This window comes from Hippoglossus stenolepis, chromosome 16, assembly GCF_022539355.2.
Source record: "Hippoglossus stenolepis isolate QCI-W04-F060 chromosome 16, HSTE1.2, whole genome shotgun sequence".
Lineage (NCBI taxonomy): Eukaryota > Metazoa > Chordata > Actinopteri > Pleuronectiformes > Pleuronectidae > Hippoglossus > Hippoglossus stenolepis.
In genome coordinates this window covers 17,495,440-17,514,660 of record NC_061498.1, presented here as the reverse complement: position 1 = coordinate 17,514,660, position 19,221 = coordinate 17,495,440, and the positions used below count along the sequence as shown (strand labels likewise).

Genomic DNA, 19,221 nt, shown 5'->3' with positions numbered 1-19,221 from the left:
GATCCCAGTGGAGTTTATCTTGCTACAGCACCATGTGAAATCTAAAATATCACTCAGATAATGATGTAACACTGAGAGCTCTCACCTGTCCAGGGCCTCCTTCACCAATTCCTTTGCACTGGACTGAGTGGTGGCCAGCACACTCTTGTAGTTGGTCCCCTGACAGATGTCACTGCCAAAGATCTTCAGGATGCCAGGGACAGACATTTGGCTGGACAGCTCAGCTGGGTCGTCTGCAGCCTGCTGATCTCCACCGAGGCTCCCGCCGCACTGCGCCTGGTCACGGCGTCCACTGTCCCGCAGGTTGGGGCTGTAGTTAAAAACAGATGAAAGCCTGTTGTTGTGGCGGCGGATTTTACTCTTGGCCGGCTGCCGGACACCAACACTCTCTGTGGACCGCACAGTGTTGTCTGAGGTGTTGGACCTGACACAGAACAGAGAGGAGAGTGAATACTTTTATGTGGAAACCCTTAAATAAACACAATGATATACACAGCCAGCATGTGCATGCAGCATATGTGTCGGTTCTGTACATCCAGACTGATCATACTCTCAAAACTAGTCAAGTATCTTCCTGCAGACAGTGACTTAAAGCTTCAACAGTTATCTCTCATTATCAATGTTCTTGTATATGGCCTGTTATACATCAGAAAACGCCAAGCAACAGTCCAAACAGCAAACATTATCAGTTTACACCAAATAAAAGCAGCCAGTTTTACAATCACTATTTCCCAGATGTAATAACTATTCATCAGGGTTGCAACTAACAATAATATTTGGATTAATCAACTACTTATTTTACCATGAATCAATTAATCATTTGACCAATAAATTGTTAAAAGACCTGAAGTTTTTCACCAGGAAAGTCCTTATTAAGATGTAATATCTCTTCTGCCAGTGAGCCCTGGTCAAGATGAGCAACAATTAAGTAAAGAAGTTTCGAACATAAATACAAGCAGGAACAAATAACACACACAAAACATACCAAAACAAATAGAAAATGCATTAAAACATATAGGAATAACAAAAAGGAAGCTGTTTAAAGTACTGACACAGATCTATGAAAACTGAATATAAAAGATTTTTAAACTTAGAGGGTAATGTGTCTAAGTCAAAGTTAAGATAAGATAAGAAGTCCTTTATTAGTGCCGCAATGGGGAAATTTGCAATGTTACAGCAGCAGAATACAGCACATAAGTTGCATGCAGTACTTGGGTTAACTCAATAAACTTGATAAACAGCTAATTAAAACTCCTCACTTACACAATCAGCATTACATTGATATATATTGAACCTTTGTTAGTGATATTATTTCATCACCCAGCCCTTCTATAAAACATCCAAACATCAGCCACAGCTCAAGATGATGCAGTTAAATTGTTTAGGGTTAACTAGAATACGTTCAGTTACGGAAAATGACTGAAACGATCAATCGATTAGAAATATTGTCGCTGGTTAATCGACTCCTGGTTGCAGCTTTACTTTGTAGTCAGAGCATCATCATTTTTAGACCCTCATATGTTTTTACTTTAAAATGTTATTTCCGAGACTGAAAAGTGCATCTCTGAAATGTGGAGATTTCAAAGTAGAAAGCATCTCACAATACAGATATAATTGACCACATCTTAAAAGTATAGGCTGGATGATGTAAAAATGTCCATATAAGTAGATAAAGTTAATTATCACCATATAAGTCACATTATAATGTCACTTTCATTTTAAGACTTATTTTAAATTCTTATTTATGACAATCACCCAATAAACAGCAAAATATATTACTTTAATCTGAAGTAAATGTGTGTTATAGCTGGAGTTTGCGCAATGCATTAGCATCATATATCGATATAAATATATATTGGACCTTTGTTATCTTGCTATTGGTGAGAAATACATTGTTTTATTGCCCAGCCCTGGCAGAAACTGGAATATATTCAGTGTTGGAAATGACTGAAATGATGAATTGATGAGAATATTTGACCACATCTAACAACTACAATACACTGTGTTTTCCCGGTGTTTAACTGGTGCCAGTAGAAAGCAGATGTATGTGTTAAAACAGAGAGAAGCACTCAGACTTACTGCACAGACCCATTGCTGGGTTTCCTGCCCAGTTTGGCCAGTCGCCTCTTCGGGGAGCGGATGAGTAAACCCACAGGGAAGTTCAGGGCTTGTTTATTGACGTGGCTGCTTCTCTCCTCTGAAATCATGGTGGTTCCCAGTCTCACACAAACACATGAACACAGCTCACATTAGCAGAATATAGCTACTGTTCGCCGTTAGCTAGCGGTGTGAAGTCATGAGAACTTCCCGGGATGGGAAGAGTCCACCTCCAGAGGAAAAACAAAATGCAGATTCACAACAAAGTGCGTAAATACTCCAACTGTGCCTCCATGTCCATAAGAGAAGAGAAGATGAGGAATATGTTAAATGTGTTGGTGAGGTTTTGAAAGGAGCTCGTTTAACGTCACATTCCCTCACAGGTCGGTCCGGTTTAAACTCCCGCAACAGTTTTCCTGGAGGTAAAATCCAAACTGAGATTAATGTTCGGAGGAAGAGGAGGCATGTTCTCCCACCGCGAGTTCCTTCCTGACCGAGAAAACAAACAAACAAACAAACAAACGTCCCGGTCCGTTATTTACATGTGAAGAAGTAAACCGGTGAGGTCCGTTATCTCAGGGAGCGCGAGCGGACTGAATGAAAGAACCTGCTCGCGAGCTGCTACTACAGCTGACGTCACTGCGGCTTCACGCGCGTGGTCAGCAAAGAGGCGGGACGACGCACACGCACACACACACAGACACACAGAGGGCCCAGGGCCGAGACAACACTTTCTGGGGCCCCTACAGCAGCAGTGACACACACATCCAGAAATACAATTTTCTCTCCCATGGAGTAAATAAAATGATAAAGTCCATGTTCAGTCAATGTTGCAACAGCACATTCACACAAGCTGAGGGGGGGGGGCCGTATCCTTCGGAGGACCAGTCTACCCTGGCCACAAAGACCGCCTCCTAGACCGCCTCCTGGACCGAAATGACACAGTCATGTCTACAGAGGATTTCCGCTCATCCCGCCCTTATTGTTGTTTTAATGTCCCATGTTTTTTGTTTTGTTTTTGGAGCCCGTTGGAGCCCGTTGGAGCCCGTTGGAGCCCGTTGGAGCCCGTTGGAGCCCCTTGGAGCCCGTAGGAGCCCGTTTGGAGCCGTTGGAGCCCGTAGGAGCCCGTTGGAGCCCGTTGGAGCCGTTGGAGCCGTGGGAGCCCGTTTGGAGCCCGTTGGAGCCCATAGGGCCGTTTGGAGCCCATTGGAGCCCGTAGGAGCCGTTGGAGCCCGTTGGAGCCCCTTGGAGCCCGTTGGAGCCCATAGGAGCCCGTTGGGAGCCCGTTGGAGCCCGTTGGAGCCCGTTGGAGCCCGTTGGAGCCCGTTGGAGCCCGTTGGAGCCCATAGGAGCCCGTTGGAGCCCGTTGGAGCCCGTAGGAGCCGTTGGAGCCCGTTGGAGCCCGTTGGAGCTCGTAGGAGCCATTGGAGCCCTCATTTCTCCGGGATGAAAAGATGCATTTGAAGGAGCCTTCGAAATGGGACGGCCTAGTTGTGCAGATGTGACACAATCGATCTTCAAATTCAGCCTTTGAAGGATGCTTCACCTGAATTGAGACACAGCCGGGGACTGTAAATAAGACACACGACATGGTAGCTACCCAAAAGTGAAGCCAAATCATCTGGATTGCCCCCTGGTGGCTTGCTGCACTATAGGTCATAAACCCCGCCTCTTCATGTTTGTCAATGGAAATGGATATATTCAATATTTTGGTCTCCAGGAGGCCACAGAAGGACATTCAAAAGCGGACAAAAGCTGCAGGTTTCATGCAAGTCAAAACAGTACAACACAAAAACAGATTTCATGACCAATGCAGTTCTGAAAGCTGGAGGAAAACTGATTTTAAAAGGCTATTTGACATTTGTTAGCCTAATTAAAACCTTGTTATTACACAAATCAGGTGACAGTCACAGCTGGTCTTATGCAGATTGTGTCCCAAAGTTCCGGGTGACATGGACTCCTCCAAGGAAAAGAAAACTGTTGTTGCCTGATTCTGACATGAGACAAATGAGCCAAGATCAACTTAACTTGGGAAGAACATGGTGCCAAGGATATGGAGGAAACACATTTACCAGAAGAAGAAGCAACTTGTTGCAGTGAAAAATTATCTATAAGATATCTGGAGCATTTGCTGTTAAATCTTAATATTGTATTTAGCCATTTTGAATCTTTTTTTTTTAACCAATGCATGTAAATGGGGGGGGGGTATCCTGTATATTTTCTATATGAATTTTAATCAATGTGTAAATAGATGATTAAAATATATTAACATTTTCTTTTTTAGACTAATGAATCTAAAGAGTCATTAATCCTTATTGATTTTATAGGCTCTGAGTGCTTTCAAATTCAATTTCATTTGTAGAATCAATTCCTATCTACACATCAGATGATTGATAATCACATGAAGTGAAGAATGTAAAGAAGGAAATCAATAAAAAAAAAAGTAATATGCAGTTTTGAAGTTTGTAGCTATAATTGTTTCATTGTGCTGTTGGTAATATTTCAAAACATGCTTACAAAACTATCTACAAACCAATGTAAAGTCCATTGAGGTTTATTTGTGCATGTTTGCAGCAGGAGCGCTGCCTAGTGGCACTTACCCTAAATTACACAAATCTGCAGATTACATTAATGTGAAAAAACTTGTGTAGCAGCATATATGAAATGCTGATAGTCTAATTTACAGTAAAACTTAGAGCTACTATGTTAATATTGTGCTAATGTTTAATGATAACAATTTGAAGTGGGGGGTAACAAAGTCATTGTGAAGACAGATTTTTTTTATCAAATGTTAATGTTGTATTTTTCGTTACAGAATATTTGTCAAAAAGCTGTACATTGAATCATGTATTTTACAGTTTAGAGATGCTAGTATTTCCATTTAATGCATACAATTTATCAGATGACGACACTTTTCATATTAATAGACCCACTACATAGCTGAATGATTAAAAAGCAAACAAATTATGTACCAGCTTCTCAAATGTGAGAATGTGTTGCTTGTTTTAAGTCAAAATAATTAACAATGACAAGACTGTTTGTATTTACTGTATATTCACACAAAATCCTCCTCAAATTAGAATGAAAGGGAAAATATTGCAGCAAGACCAAAACAGATTGTGCACTCTGTCAGCATTGCCTCTGAAAACTGGATGAGGTATTTCCAGGGTGTGACACAGCTCACAGAGTTTTTCATGTTAACAAATATATAAATACTATATAATACATATATCTGCTAACAACTACATTATAAAACTAACTGAAGCACTTCACAAACCAGAGTGAGGTCTCAGTTCCACACACACATACACCCACACACACACACACACAGTTGTTGTGGTATTGAGTAACAGGGTTTGAGGCGGATGTGAGTTAGCTCTACCTGCAGCTGCTGTGCACAGCAAGTGGTTTGGAGATTGTGAGATTCAGGTCAGACAAGCATCGAGACACGATTCTGCAAACAGCCTGTTTCTGGTGTTTGGCTCTGACATGCTGCACAGCTCCGGGTTCCACTCAGTCTGCTGATCATCAGTCACACTGTGAACGATGGTTCTCTCATGTTACCAAGGTTTTATGGAAAGAATGGATCTTCTCTAGAAGAAAGGTGAACAATATGAATGTTTGGTTTGGTTCAGTTTTCCTGCCATGAAACAATCTACCCAAACAAAGCTAAGTGAAATAATAATAACAATTCTAATAATTAAAATGATAATAATGATAATGGTAATTTTTATTTTTGTGTGGTCATAAATTATATGAATAAAAAGGTTGGTAAACTGTGAACTCCAGTTGGAGAACCACAGGAGTTTATATAGACAATATAAAAGTACTAGTATATATAAATATAAATATAAAACAATTAAAAACCTTAATATATTAATTGATATTTTGGTTTCATGGTGCATATTCTTAAATAAATTTGCATGCAATCTAATTATCTAGAGATAATGACCAAATCCAAAGTGGGTTACATACAATTTTTAAAACTAGGTTTTGAAACAGGACCCGTGTACATGATAGGGCCTCAAGAGAACTGTTAGTTAAAGTGCAGATACTATGTTTTTCTTTATGATTAGAAGTTTATTTTTCATACTTTTACTTTTATATTGTCTATTTGATTAATGTGAACAGTTCAGCCTCTTGCCCATATGCCCATCTGTCTCTTTCTCTATTTTCCCCAACTTGTTTATTATCTAAAGAAACCTATGATCACCTCCTCTGTTTCCCCATTTCAAAAGTTTGTATCCAATGCAGCTTCATATTCAACAAATGAGATTAGACAAGTTTACTTTCTTTTCCATAAATCCCAGTAACAAAATATCAAACTACTTATTTTAATATTCAGACTTTGACGCTTCGGGCCTAAATAAAACGCCGTAACGCTATGTTGCCTGGTTCTATTTTGAAAATCCGGCCGGAAATAGCGCCTCACACTTTGTGCGGATGATTCTTTAGAGAGAGGCGGTGCTCGAGCTGCCGGTTTGTTCATCTTCCGTTTTAACGCGACATCACATCAAAACACAGAAGCAGCGCTTTTATTTTGTCCTGCGAACAACTGCGGACTCACAAATATGCAGCTGTGTCCTCAGCTCGGAGGGAGACGAGGCGAACCATAGAATCAACTTCAGACAAGTTCAACTCCAGCCCAGAGAGGAGGAAAGGTGAGCTGATGGATGCTTTCATATCAGGAAACTTTCGAGAAATCACGCACCAAACTTCACAGTACAATTCAGCGACTTTTAGTATCAACTTATCTCTCTTCCTCTTTCACTTTACAGCTATTTCTCACTTCTCTATTGTTCATGTTACATATTGACTGTAATGTCTTACTATACATATCATAAAAATGAATTTGTATAAATGTCCAAACATCAAATCACGTTAATCTGGATTAGTTTTTAATTCATTGTAATAGTAAAAAATCAAGCCTGCACTCCACTCTGGGCATTAATATCCTCAAATACGGGCAAACAAGGCTAAATCTTAACTTCTGGAGCCTTTATTTATTTACTTTTTTATTTATTGTTGTTGTCTTTGTGTTTATTTACTGGATCTTCTTTGTTCAATTGTTCCTGTGTGCCTCGGCTGCATGCTTTTACGTGCCTCGTTTTCAGGAAGTGGTTATAAAAAAGGCTGCTATTGAGGTATGAATGAGCGAGAGCTTGGGTTAGCAAGGGTCATAACTGCAAATAATAAGAAGAAATATATATATTTGTAAATTATACATAATTGAAATTTAATTTGCCTATGTTGTTATTTTGTGTGAAGCAGTTTATGTCTTTGTGACCAGAGCAGTCAGACATCAGGAAAAACCCACCAGTGCACTACACTAATGTCATGTATAAAAGCACATCAGTCACAGGGACATTAAAGAATTAAATGTAGAAAGCAAATCCATTATTTCTAATAGAGTATTTTTACATTGTGGTCTTTGACACTTTTACCCACATAAAGGATTCGAGCACTGATCCTCCAACAGTTTGTACAGGCTAACTGAGTCAGTGTTATTCCTGGAATGTAAATGTTTGAAGAATAATTTGCCTGTTCAGCCATGACCGTGTTATTTGACTGTGGAAATGGTTAGCCTTCTCTTCGATGAACTATGAGCAGCTGTCTACTTACAACTGTAAAAAACACCTGCAGCAGTCATATACAGTTGAGGAAAGTAACTAAGTACATGGTAGGATTTTGAGGCACTTGATTAATCACATTATTTTCTGTATTCTACTTCTACTCCACTCTACATTTCTGGGTGAAAATCAGATTTTACATTATAAACATGATAATTGTTTACAATATGCAGCACTTACTGTTTATGAAGTAGGTATAAAACAGAGTAAAACACATTTTTCTGGATTTTAAGTACTTTTACTTTGGGGCGGGGCACTAAAACAATATAAATAATTATTACTTAAAGCGATAATAGCAACACAAAACACACACACACACACACACACACACACACAGTAAATATAATGCACAATGAGGAGATATAACACATAGGTGATATACCTCAGATTTGTAATGTTTTGCTGTTATGCGTGTTTGTTATCCTCATGAAGAAGAGTTTAAAACCCCAACCTTCACTAAGGAGCACAAACCAGTCTTTAAACTTTATATAAAAATTGGACATTTATCTTGACCATATCAATCAACCAATATGAATATTGTATCTTGATATAATTGTTTTGCCATTTCGTCCAGCCCTACTTTTACTTTTGGTATTTTCAACAAGTTCCCCAACCTGGACGTTCTTGTGTTGTTTGTTCCCACCCTCTGATACAACCCATGGTGTCCCCTGAAATAATAATCCAATGGTTGCAGGCCAGCCAGACGTTGGTCGCCATGGTAACAATAGTAATTACGCAGTTAAGATTATGGAACAGTCAGTTTGGTTAGGTTTATGTTTAGCTTATAGGAAAAAAATCTGGTTTTGGGTTAAAAGAAGTACTTCCTTGGTTAACGGTTAACAGTCATGGATAAAATAAATAACAGAGACTGTTCCACATGAGAAAAGAACAATGGTGGCGACCCATCCATCTCATCCTCCCCCTTACATGGACTGGGACTCTTAATACTACTTCACCTGACTACCTTCTTTTGTCCTGTCATAGTTACTAAGATCACTAGAGGTCACCTAACAATAAAACGTAATAGGCGATCTATGAGGTCATCTTTTCCTTCTCATTTACAAGTGGACAGTCTCTCTCGTTTAGGCAAATTTTGCTCACGTACAGAAATATTACTTGAGATGGAGCATCTTCATATTGCAGGATTGCATGTTTACTTAAAATGTCTCTGATTTCAGATTTTTCTCGTAAAAAGCCGTAGCTGCTTCTCAATGATTGTTTGCAAAAAGTCACTTCATGCAACATTTGCAAAATGAGAAACCACCTGACACATTGCGGATTGCACCACTGCAAGCAACACTTCTTACAGCTGAATCTATCGGCTTTTATCACCACTGACAAAAATACTGCATGTTGAAATGACCTGACCTCTCTATATCCTCAGATTGTGTGAAGAAAAATATGTATTAAATACACTGAATATCCTATAGTCTATATAGATAACATTTTTAAAAAATCCTTCAGCTCATCAGATTGGATTATTTATATTGTTACTAAAAAGGCAAAAAAATCCAAGTTCCAGCACCTCTTTTGGTTTGCCATTAATTGTTTTCGTTAATCAATAGTGAAAATAACTGCTGGTTGCAGTCTTTTATGTCAAAAGTATGTAACTTGTTCTAATTATCTGTAATTTTACATTTCAAATATGTGACAACCACAAAAAGGCTGAGACTGAGAAGTTGGCTGCAATTGTAGGACAACTATTAGTGCTGCTGAAACGCCGACCAGAGTTTTGTCAGTGATACCGTGGTTATGTCCTGAGCCAATTAGTGCTACTTCAATCACAAATATGTCACCATTAACAGAACCACCTGACCTGATTTCAAAATGACAGGAATTGACATTATTACCTGACAGTTAAGTAAATTCTATTAAATGTACATACAAAACACAATACAATTAAAAGAAAACCTGTCACATTCACTGGTTTTTGGCTTGAAAACATGCATGTTCATGTTTTATATATAATAATTTCAAAAAGTAAGTACTAATTTACTGAAAATAGGCTCATGGATGGTATCTGCACCTCTGCATTTAACCAGTCCTTTAAATCATACAAAATCTAAGATCTGTACCCGAATAAACCTAAATCAGGAGTCAAAGAACCAAACGATCCATCACTTCCAGTAGTTTCAATAATGTGGTGAAACTAGCAGTTTGGCGAGTAACGGTTCATGAATTGACAATCACATCCTGCTTTTACACTCTTCAAAGAGTCCTCTTGTTGCTAGAAGCGGATATAAGCCTGTGCAATATCAATCATTAAGTGTTGATTTAATCATGGGAGGTGTGAGTTAGAGCAGATACGATAAAAAGTCATGTAAGAACAGCTTTATGCACCAAAACTGTCCTTGATATCCCCTTAATCAGCAGAAGAGACTGGAATGAGAAGAAGGGAGGTTATTTTTACAGCCTCGAAGACAAATTAAGTGTCAAAATTTTAAACCTTAACCAAATTTAACTTGTCATATCAAGACTAAGGTAAAATATGTGTTGAATAAGTGACGATAAAGAGCAATCAAATGCTGTAAATAACCATAAAGTCATATCGACAGGGATTCTTGGGAAATTTTGATTTGGATCTTTTACTGTCAGATTAACAAAACTTTCAACTGAAAACACTTCAATTGGTAACACACAAATGTATTCGTTTAAAAAAAAAAATAAAGTTATGAATTGTGTCAATATAATTTGTTAACTTCAACAGGAACCAATTTAATCCATCCCTGCGATACCAAATGAAGTCATTTTTTACATTTATTGGTCTAGCATTTTGGTTTTTGCAGTGTTGTCTATCCGACAGTAAAAGATGAATCAATCTTTGGTGCAGCCAATACCAGAGTGGAGGAACTTGGACACATAAGCCATTCATCCATTACTTTTTGCATCTCAATTTATCGATTATCTTAAGCTAACTATTTCAACTCTTTATCTGTAACTTTTTTTAATTGTTTAAACTCCATTACTTTTAGCTCACTGTTTCAGGAAGGGTTAACATCTACTAAATTGGCGTCTGACGATGTGATGGCATTGGGGACTTATTCGGTTTAAGATCCAGCATTCATTTTCATTATTGTTAATAATCATTAACTGTCTGTATGTGGGAGGCATATCTTGAGAACTGTTGATCGAATCGGTTTCACACTTGTGTAATGTTAACAGCCCACGGAAGTGCAGAGCTGAGTTTTGTGTGAATTGGACATGCAATACATTTATTAGTCATACAATTATTGTTTTATAAACAAGCAGCAAGCTCTCTGTAGCAGTACAGTGGGGACGGTCAGTGTGCCTTCAGTCTGTGGACAGAGTTGAATATGTCTTCATCTACGTCCTCGGATAAACTACAGCAGCGGTCAGTGGCCAATAACATCTGGCCATCCAAATTATTTAGATTATCTGATTATTTTTATGTCAGCATATTGGACTAAGACACAGCACAGGCACAAAAAAATAGCATCCGTTTAGTAAATCATTCAAACAAATATATAAACCCTAAAAATGAATAAAATCCTCTTTGCAGATAAACCAGGTAGGATGAACACAACGTTCCGCTGCAGTGTCTTGTTTTTAGCGGGTGTTGAGCATAACAAACATCCTGGTGGTGGTTTATCCTCAAACTAATGAACTTGATGATAGAACTAAATTAAACTTGGTGAATTACACTGGTGGGCTCAAAAATCATGACGAGTATACCCAAATTCTGATCTGTTCTACATTTCGCTTCAAACTGTTGTTTCATTACTTTTACTTGACTATTTTCACAGTCTATCCATTGCTTTGATTTCTAAACTGATCTAACTATATTCAACTTTTTATTCATCGATATTTGCTCAATTTGAGGCATAACAGGAGTCTTGCTTTATTTTGAAGTGTGTGTATGGGTCTTTGTGTGTATAGACTCTTTTTATTAAGGGATGTTTGGGGGAAAGGAATTATAGAGAATATTTTACATCTCCTCAGTTCGCCACAGGTACTTGTTCAGTGATAAAAGTTGTAATCTTGCAATGCGCTCTACAGCTGCATAAGCAAAGGTAGTCAGTATTTTTTTTCGCAATAACTCACCACATCCTTCACAACGTAACCACAAACATAATGAATGTTTTCACAGCTGTGGGAAAATAACCAATTTACACATAAGAAACAGCTATCATGGGAATTTAATTTGACTCTTCATCCATGTTTCACTGTGCTGCTGTTTACTGTACTGCTCTGTATCTCTGTCACGTAGGTAAACAGAAATTGGGGAAGTGGCTTGTCGCTTCCCAATTTATATATAGATGAATTTGCTTTACTTCCCACATGTCATTTCCATGAATTCCTTAATTTAAGTTGTGTCACATGCAACCACATTCCACATGTTAATGGTTGAGTCAAGTAAAAAAGCATTCTGCTTTAGTTATGACCCCTAAACATTTAAATGAAACAGTACAATACAAAAATGTTTCATTTCAACTCAATGCTATAGTAAATTTCAGTGATAAATTCAAGTGCAGATGAACTTAGTCAACTTTTAGACAAAAAAGCTATTTTTGATCATCAATACATTATTTCAGTCATTTGTTTATAAAAAAAAAAAGGTAAATAATTCTTGCTCCAGCTTCTCATGAGTAAAAACCCATTAATCTGCATGGAAGATTATATATTCTATAAATAAAGTTTAGATTTTTTAAATCGATAAAGCTTGAGAGTTTAGGAGAGCAATTCCTGTTTGTACGGAATCCCTGGCGCCATCACTCTGCACGCAAAATAAAATGTTCTTTTCATTAAAGAAATTTTAGAAAAAAGTAATGTAATTCCTTAAAGTACATTTTGGTCACTTCCTAAAGATAATCCTGGGACCTTCCTCACACCTCAGCTGGGAAATTTCGGAGCTGCTCTCGTTTTAGCATATTGAGACCTCAGAGAGAGAAGTGTCTGCTTCCACAAATCTGATTTTTATCCAACATGCTCGTTGAAGCACCATGTTGACCTGTTTAGAGCAGAAATCTAAATTTAAGGACAAACTGCAGAATTTAACCTTTTACTGGATTAAAATATTCCTGTATGCTTTCTTTCTCTCTGAATAGAAAAACGTGCTGTGGACCCTCTGATCGCTGCTCTCCTCATTTTCTTCTTCATTTTCCAAACCTCTGTGACACTTCAGACCGTCCACATGGAGGCAAGAGCAAAGTTTGACTTTGTTGCAACAGCAGACGACGAGCTCAGCTTTAGAAAGGGTGATATGCTTAAGGTCAGTATATGTACTTAAATATATATATATATATATATGTTTATATACATATGTGGTGGCTTCATAATATTTCATAACTAATGTTCAGCTTCTTGTTGTTATCTTTTTCTGATCAGCTTTTAAGCTCACAAGATGATTGGTATAAAGCAGAGATGAACGGACAGGAAGGATTCGTACCACAAAACTACCTTGATATGCAGCCTCCGAGGTGAGACACAGTCATACTCATTAACAAACGCTGAGCCTGGACGTGGGTTTGTCACCTTGTTTAGGATAATGTTGGATTCTCACTCAGCTTTCAGAAAATATACACCACTGAAAGCAAAATTCATTGTGATCCTACCTTTCTTTAAAATTTGTTTTCAACCTGAACTCACTGTTTGCTGTCATTTGACCTGCTGTCTTTTTTTACTGTAAATGCTGCTATCATTCTACATCTGCTGCGTACTTATATGTTTTGTCTACTTCTACGTTTACACCAGGAATTAGAGCGAAATGGCATTTCAGTCCCGTCCGCGTCCTGTACATGCGGCAGAATTGACAATAAAGTTGAAGCCTAACATCACAGTGACAATAATTGTGAAATTTACAGCCAGGACTGAAATCTAAAGAACAGGAAGATTTATGACATTTTTTGCTGAAAGAAAAGCAGCACCTTTAGTTTTTGACTCTGGCTGTAGCTGTGTGTGAGGTTTACAGCAGATAAGCAGAAGCCTCATGGCCTCTGTCCGTTTGCGTTTCCAGATGGTTCCAGGAGAACGCCAGTCGTAACGCAGCAGAGGATCTCCTGAGGCACAAAGACGTCGGAGACTTTGTGATTCGAGGGTCCCAGAGCTCCCCGGGAGACTTCTCCATCTCTGTCAAGTTAGTAAAACAGTCTTGTGTTCTTTATTGTGCCAAAAACAATGCTCATGTTTAGCTTGTAGCGTGGTTTTAGATTCAGTCTATCTTACGATTTCCGGGGATGATGTCCATTGCAAGTAAACTTTGATGAAAATGTTGATCAAATTCATAAGAAGATGCTCCTTATAACTCCGGCTAATTGTCACAAGTTTTCTGCAGTGTCAAATTATCTCAGTGAGAGTTGTCAGTGCATGTAATGTACATAACAACTAGGAGCTGTAATAAGTCAACTTAGCATGCTTAATTTTTAAAGATGTAAATAAATATAGGGTAAAAAATACAGGACTGAAGTTGTAGCTTTTAGTGTTTAACATCAATGTTTAACATCAAAAATAATCTCCTAATAATTTAAATGAGCATAAAAAAAGTTTTTTTCCTGGAACATGATTGTACTCAACCTCATTTTTGTCAAGATCTAACGCCTTTTTTTCAATTTCTTCAATATTGCGAGATTGTTCAACATTTCACCTTTTTTTCAGAGTATCTTCATGTGTCATGTATCTTGATGGAACAAATCAGTTGTGTTTAGAGGACTGGTATGTAGGAGATTGTGAAATGTAGTGCAGCTCGATTTAATATAAGGTGACTATTGGGCCTTGACGCGTGTGCTGCACTGAGTGCTATTAATCTCATTGCTCATTTGGTGGTTTTAGTGTTTGAAATCTTTTAAAAGATCTGTGAAATTATTTAACCAGAAAAACAGTGAACCAATATTTCTACTCTCCTCACACTATGTAAACAGTTAACTGACTCATGTCGCCATCTTTGAGTCTCTCTTATGTGCTGCAAACTCTGCAGTAGTTTATTTACAACCAGGAGACTATGCAGAAGCAGCGGCAGAATAAACAAGACAGCGGAAGAGACATGAGGTGATGTTGATCTGAAAGTGTCTGCAGTCGCTCAGACCACCGGGGAAAACGATCAGTGTAGTTCAGTGACTTGTCTGTCCTCTCATTTTTAATCTCTGTTCACTGCAAGGGTTTAAATAACTTAGTTTTACTTTAAGAATTAATACAACCAACAGTGTATGGAATTGCTCAAACTCAAAACTAAATTATTATTTCTATTATTATTATTATTATTATTATTATTAAAATGCATGTTAAAGCATCTTTAAGACTCATTATTTAAGGGAATTTGTATTTCATTGCAGAGTATGGAACATACACAGTAAATCTCATCCAGTAAGGGCCTGGTAGGTCATCAAGTGAAGTGATGTTGTAATTTTCCAAACTGACCAGCAGAGGGCGCTGCTGCTGAGGAAACAGTCCGCAGATCCAGGCATGAAAGCGACAGGGAGTCAGTGGGTGTTCAAGTTGTCTTTTTGGTGATTGCTTATCACGCTTACAGTTGAAGGTGGCGGAGCGTGGGGGAGCGGAGCGTGTGGGAGCACTCAGAGATCTGAAGTTTAAAAAAAAACGTCCTTTTCTGAGCACTGTAGGGGGAACTCTGGGGTTTTAACAAGAAGAACAAGTTTTGACAAGAGAGTCACTGAGTTCAGGTGGTTGCATCATGGATTTGGATTCAGAATGTCTTCTCTTGGATCGCGAAAACAACAAATCAAGGACATGCACTCACAGGTGGAGAGTGTTGAGTTTATTGAACTATGCTGCACGTAAAAGCATTCGGCTAAAATTGATCCCAAAGAAACCCTCCAAGCTCCAACAGTCCCAGAATGGCATTCATTCAACCACTTCCCTTTGGAGTATTTAACATTTAACTGGTTTGGAGGTAAAGGTTTATGTATTTTATCATATATGGATTCCAGTCCTAGATTAAGTGGGACCCAGATAAGCCAGTATATTCTGGAAGGCACTACCTTAACCAAGGACTAATGGTCGAATGCTGAGGGGAAGCCTCGTTTTTCAGCATATTTATTCTTTTTTTTAAATGTTCTATTCTTTTTAAGGAATCCCACTATACATGAGAACTGGAACTGTGCTGTGCTCTTTGTGTTGGGGAGGGGGTATTCAGATGAGGGAGGGGAGTTCAATCTAAAATCTCTCTATATATCTGTGAGTAATATGTGGATTTGACATATGATGTTTTAAAAAAAAAAGAGAGAGACTGAGTCAGTCCTTTACTTTCTAGTTGTCAAAAGTAAAATCCAAACTTTCACTGATCAAATAGGTATCACTGCACACAGATCTTGTCAGTGACATTAACGTCACATTCTTGGGACATTTCAAGAACATTTAGATTTTATTATTGGAAATGTGCATAAAGTTTTTTTCTGATTCTCCATCTTTTCCCTCAGACACGAGAGTGACGTTCAGCATTTCAAAGTGTTGAGAGACAACAAAGGCCAGTACTTCCTGTGGTCGGAGAAGTTCACCTCCCTAGACAAGCTGGTGGAGTTCTACAAGAACACGTCCATCTCTAAGACCAGGGAGATCTACCTCTATGACGGCAGCTCGGCCAATAAGAACGTCTCCTTGGCCCAGCCGGTACGAGACATTTCTGTCTTTTGCTTTGATTCACTATGAAACCTCCTCAAAGTGGATTTCTTAAAGTCACCAAAAGATCCGACCACAGTGACCACAGACCACTTACATGGGATGTTTGTTAACAATATATCAAACCTGTCTACAGGTTGGATTGATACATTTAGTTTTATCATTGTTTAATCTAACAGGTATTCTGAAAATGTATTGATTAATTGTTTGGTCTATAAAATGGCAGAAAATATTACAGTATAAAGTTAATCCCATCAAAGATGTAAAATGTATTTATAGCAACTGCTCCAAACTTATTTTGAGTGTGTAAGGTGAGATGGTTCGAACTCTCCCTCTGGTTGTTTCCTGCAGTGAGTCAGGAGTCAAACAAGTCATATCATAATCCATCGTTTCAGCTTGAAAACACATTTAAAGTCTTATTTCACATTAAAGAATTTTAGCAAAAACTGCTCTTTGCTCAATGTGAGAGCATCAATTCATTTAAATTTAAAGCACTGTCTAGATTTTTTAAATCTTTTATCTCTTCCATATGTGGTTTGATAATTATTTCTGAATTCGTATTTGTTAAATTCAGCAACAGTTTAAAGCCAAGCCTGCTAAAGCCATGAGATCTTAACATTTTATGATGTTGAAAGGAACAATTTGAGTCATTAATTAGTTAACAATGTTGAAAATTATTTTACTATGAAGGTATTTTCTCTAAAAGGTTTTGCTTAGTCTACTTGTTCCATTGTTTCTATGAGGTTTCTCTGATGGTCTTTGTTGTTTGTACAGAACTGCAATGACAATGCAATGAAAAGTAATCAACAATCATTTTGATAGCTGATTTCAGATGTTTTATAAAGAAGAAATGCCGAACATTTCATGACTCCAGCCTTATTGTGAATATTTTATGTTTTCTTTGTTTTCTATGTTGATGATGCAATGGTAAATTTGTTTCTGTTTCCATCATCCAGGCAAAGAGGGGAAGTCTGCCTGAACAAAATCACTCTGGTGCAGCAGTTGCTGCGCCGCAACGCAGAGCATCAGACCAGCCTCACAACCAGCTGGTACACTCTCCTTTTATAAATACACACAACTCAAGAGCCCTCCCAAACTCTCTATCTACCTTTATAGTAATATCAGTTTTATTCAGTGAAAGCAGAAACATATAGTGGACTTTCTTTCTCCCTCTCCAGGTCACGAGAGTGGGTCTGGAGGAACGTGCTCACACCATCGGTTACACAGGAAGAAACAGCCCCGTCAGCTCAGCTCATCCTTCCCGTCGTACATCTGAAACCTTGCCTCTGCCTCAGGTCAGCTCGCTGTCCTTTCTCCAAACACTGGGATTTAGGTTGAAGTAGTCCAAAACAAAATTCCTGTCACTTGCCAGATTCAAATTGTTTACCTTCTTTGTTCAGCCAATTCTCTAAAAATCAATGTACAGAAAAAGTGAGGAAAAACAAGTGCTCCGATTTGAAAATTAAACCAGCAATTCATTCTTGGTGACTGACTTGATTGATTAATTGACTATAAAATGTAATGACTGGATAATGTTCTGTCAAATGACTCATTTTATAATTTATGCAGCAATTCAAATGTATAGATAATGTGGGGTAGTTAAAGTAGCCTTACAGTAGCATTTGTCTATTAAAACACCCATTTAGCATAATTAGGCTCATTTTATTTGTCCTTTTCCCTCAACTCTGTATTAAAAAGAGCTTGGATTTATTACAGTTCAACTTTCTGAATAGATAGAGAAATATTGTGAATCTAAAATGGAGATTATAGTAGCAGCCTCTTCACGTAAATCTCAAAAGCAACGAGGTAGGTAAAAACAAAAAGGCTCAATGGTCCCCTATGAAACCACATTTAAACATTATTTGAATCTGCACTAAATTTCACAGACTCATAAATATCCGTCCCCCTTAATATGCCTGATTTTCTTCATCAAGATGAAGAAATGACTTCTTATGACTTCTTATGACTTCTTCTCTGGGCAATCAGTGAAATAATCCCCCCCCAAAAATACCCTCTGAAGCAACAAATCTAATCGACTTAAGTCAGAACTCAAATTTGTAATTTGAGAAACTTCTGTAATTGAGTTTACAAAAAACTAAATGTTGGAAAAAGCTAAATGTTGGAAAACCAGGATTTTTCTCTGCAGTGCTCCACTGTCAGGTATTGATCAGTGTTTGGTTTTCCTCCACTGTCCCACAGAGGCCGTCTGCGGTGCAGGTGAAGGCGCTGTACGACTTCACCGCAGAGGAAGACGATGAGCTCGGTTTCTCGGCAGGAGATGTCATTGAAGTGCTGGATCGCTCAGACGCCTCTTGGTGGAAAGGGAGGCTGCGGGGGAAAATGGGTCTGTTTCCTGCCAACTACACAACACCGCAGCTGTGAGAAAACACCCCAGGCAACACACTTACTCTGCCTACACACATTCACAGACTCGCTCTGCAGGTGCAACGGCCCTGAATGTGTGTGGGGTTTTTTTTACACTGAGCCCGTCAGTGACTCATCTAATCTCTGCACCGCATATCAGCACTTCATCAGCACTCCGGTTTCCAAATGAGTGAGTCAGTTTGTGTTTTCAGATCATATTCGTATGTATACAAACTACTTGGTGCTGTGCTTGTTCAGGTTTTATTGGACTTACTTATTCTCAAAGGAGCAAAGGCACATCCTCAAACAGGAGCTGCTGCAGATGGCATCCGTACTACAACAAGTCTGTCAGCATATTTATTTGCTCGTTTGCCTTTTATACCAATAAAAAGTTTTGAATAAAAACAAGTTTGTGGATTTCTCAATGCAATGTCCTGAATGGTCACTACCCTAGTTTAAGGTGCATCCTTGGTGCTGGATGCTTCTAAGCATGTGGCCTTATATTTCAGCTATTGTAGAGTTAACAGTGGATCTGTGAGCA

General features: G+C 38.3%; 2 protein-coding genes across 2 annotated transcripts in view; one reads left to right on the top strand and one right to left on the bottom strand.

Annotated features, from left to right (window-relative positions):
* The window catches only part of si:ch73-281f12.4 (Ras-associating and dilute domain-containing protein-like), a 30,852-nt gene extending 28,161 nt beyond the window's left edge, over positions 1–2,691 (bottom strand). Inside the window, exons 1-2 of the mRNA XM_035181328.2 lie at positions 2,080–2,691; positions 86–424 (exon numbers count right to left, since the gene is read on the bottom strand). Of these exons, the coding sequence (XP_035037219.1) occupies positions 86–424; positions 2,080–2,207 (467 nt within the window). The 5' untranslated portion in view covers positions 2,208–2,691. The remainder of the gene's footprint in view (positions 1–85; positions 425–2,079) is intronic.
* Positions 2,692–6,567: 3,876 nt separating this feature from the next.
* Positions 6,568–19,085, top strand: grap2a (GRB2 related adaptor protein 2a). Its single transcript, XM_035181313.2, has 8 exons — positions 6,568–6,758; positions 12,794–12,957; positions 13,074–13,165; positions 13,702–13,821; positions 16,118–16,307; positions 17,273–17,365; positions 17,495–17,611; positions 18,516–19,085. The coding sequence occupies exons 2-8, from the start codon at positions 12,880–12,882 to the stop codon at positions 18,696–18,698; spliced, it is 873 nt and encodes a 290-aa protein (XP_035037204.2). The 5' UTR covers positions 6,568–6,758; positions 12,794–12,879; the 3' UTR covers positions 18,699–19,085.
* Positions 19,086–19,221: the final 136 nt, after the last annotated feature.

Coding starts and splice junctions, on each gene's coding strand:
- grap2a (XM_035181313.2), top strand. CDS start 12,880: ATGGAGGCAAGAGCAAAGTTTGACTTTGTTGCAACAGCAGACGACGAG. Junction 16,308..17,272: donor ACGTCTCCTTGGCCCAGCCG/GTACGAGACATT, acceptor TCCATCATCCAG/GCAAAGAGGGGAAGTCTGCC. Junction 17,366..17,494: donor ACCAGCCTCACAACCAGCTG/GTACACTCTCCT, acceptor CTCCCTCTCCAG/GTCACGAGAGTGGGTCTGGA.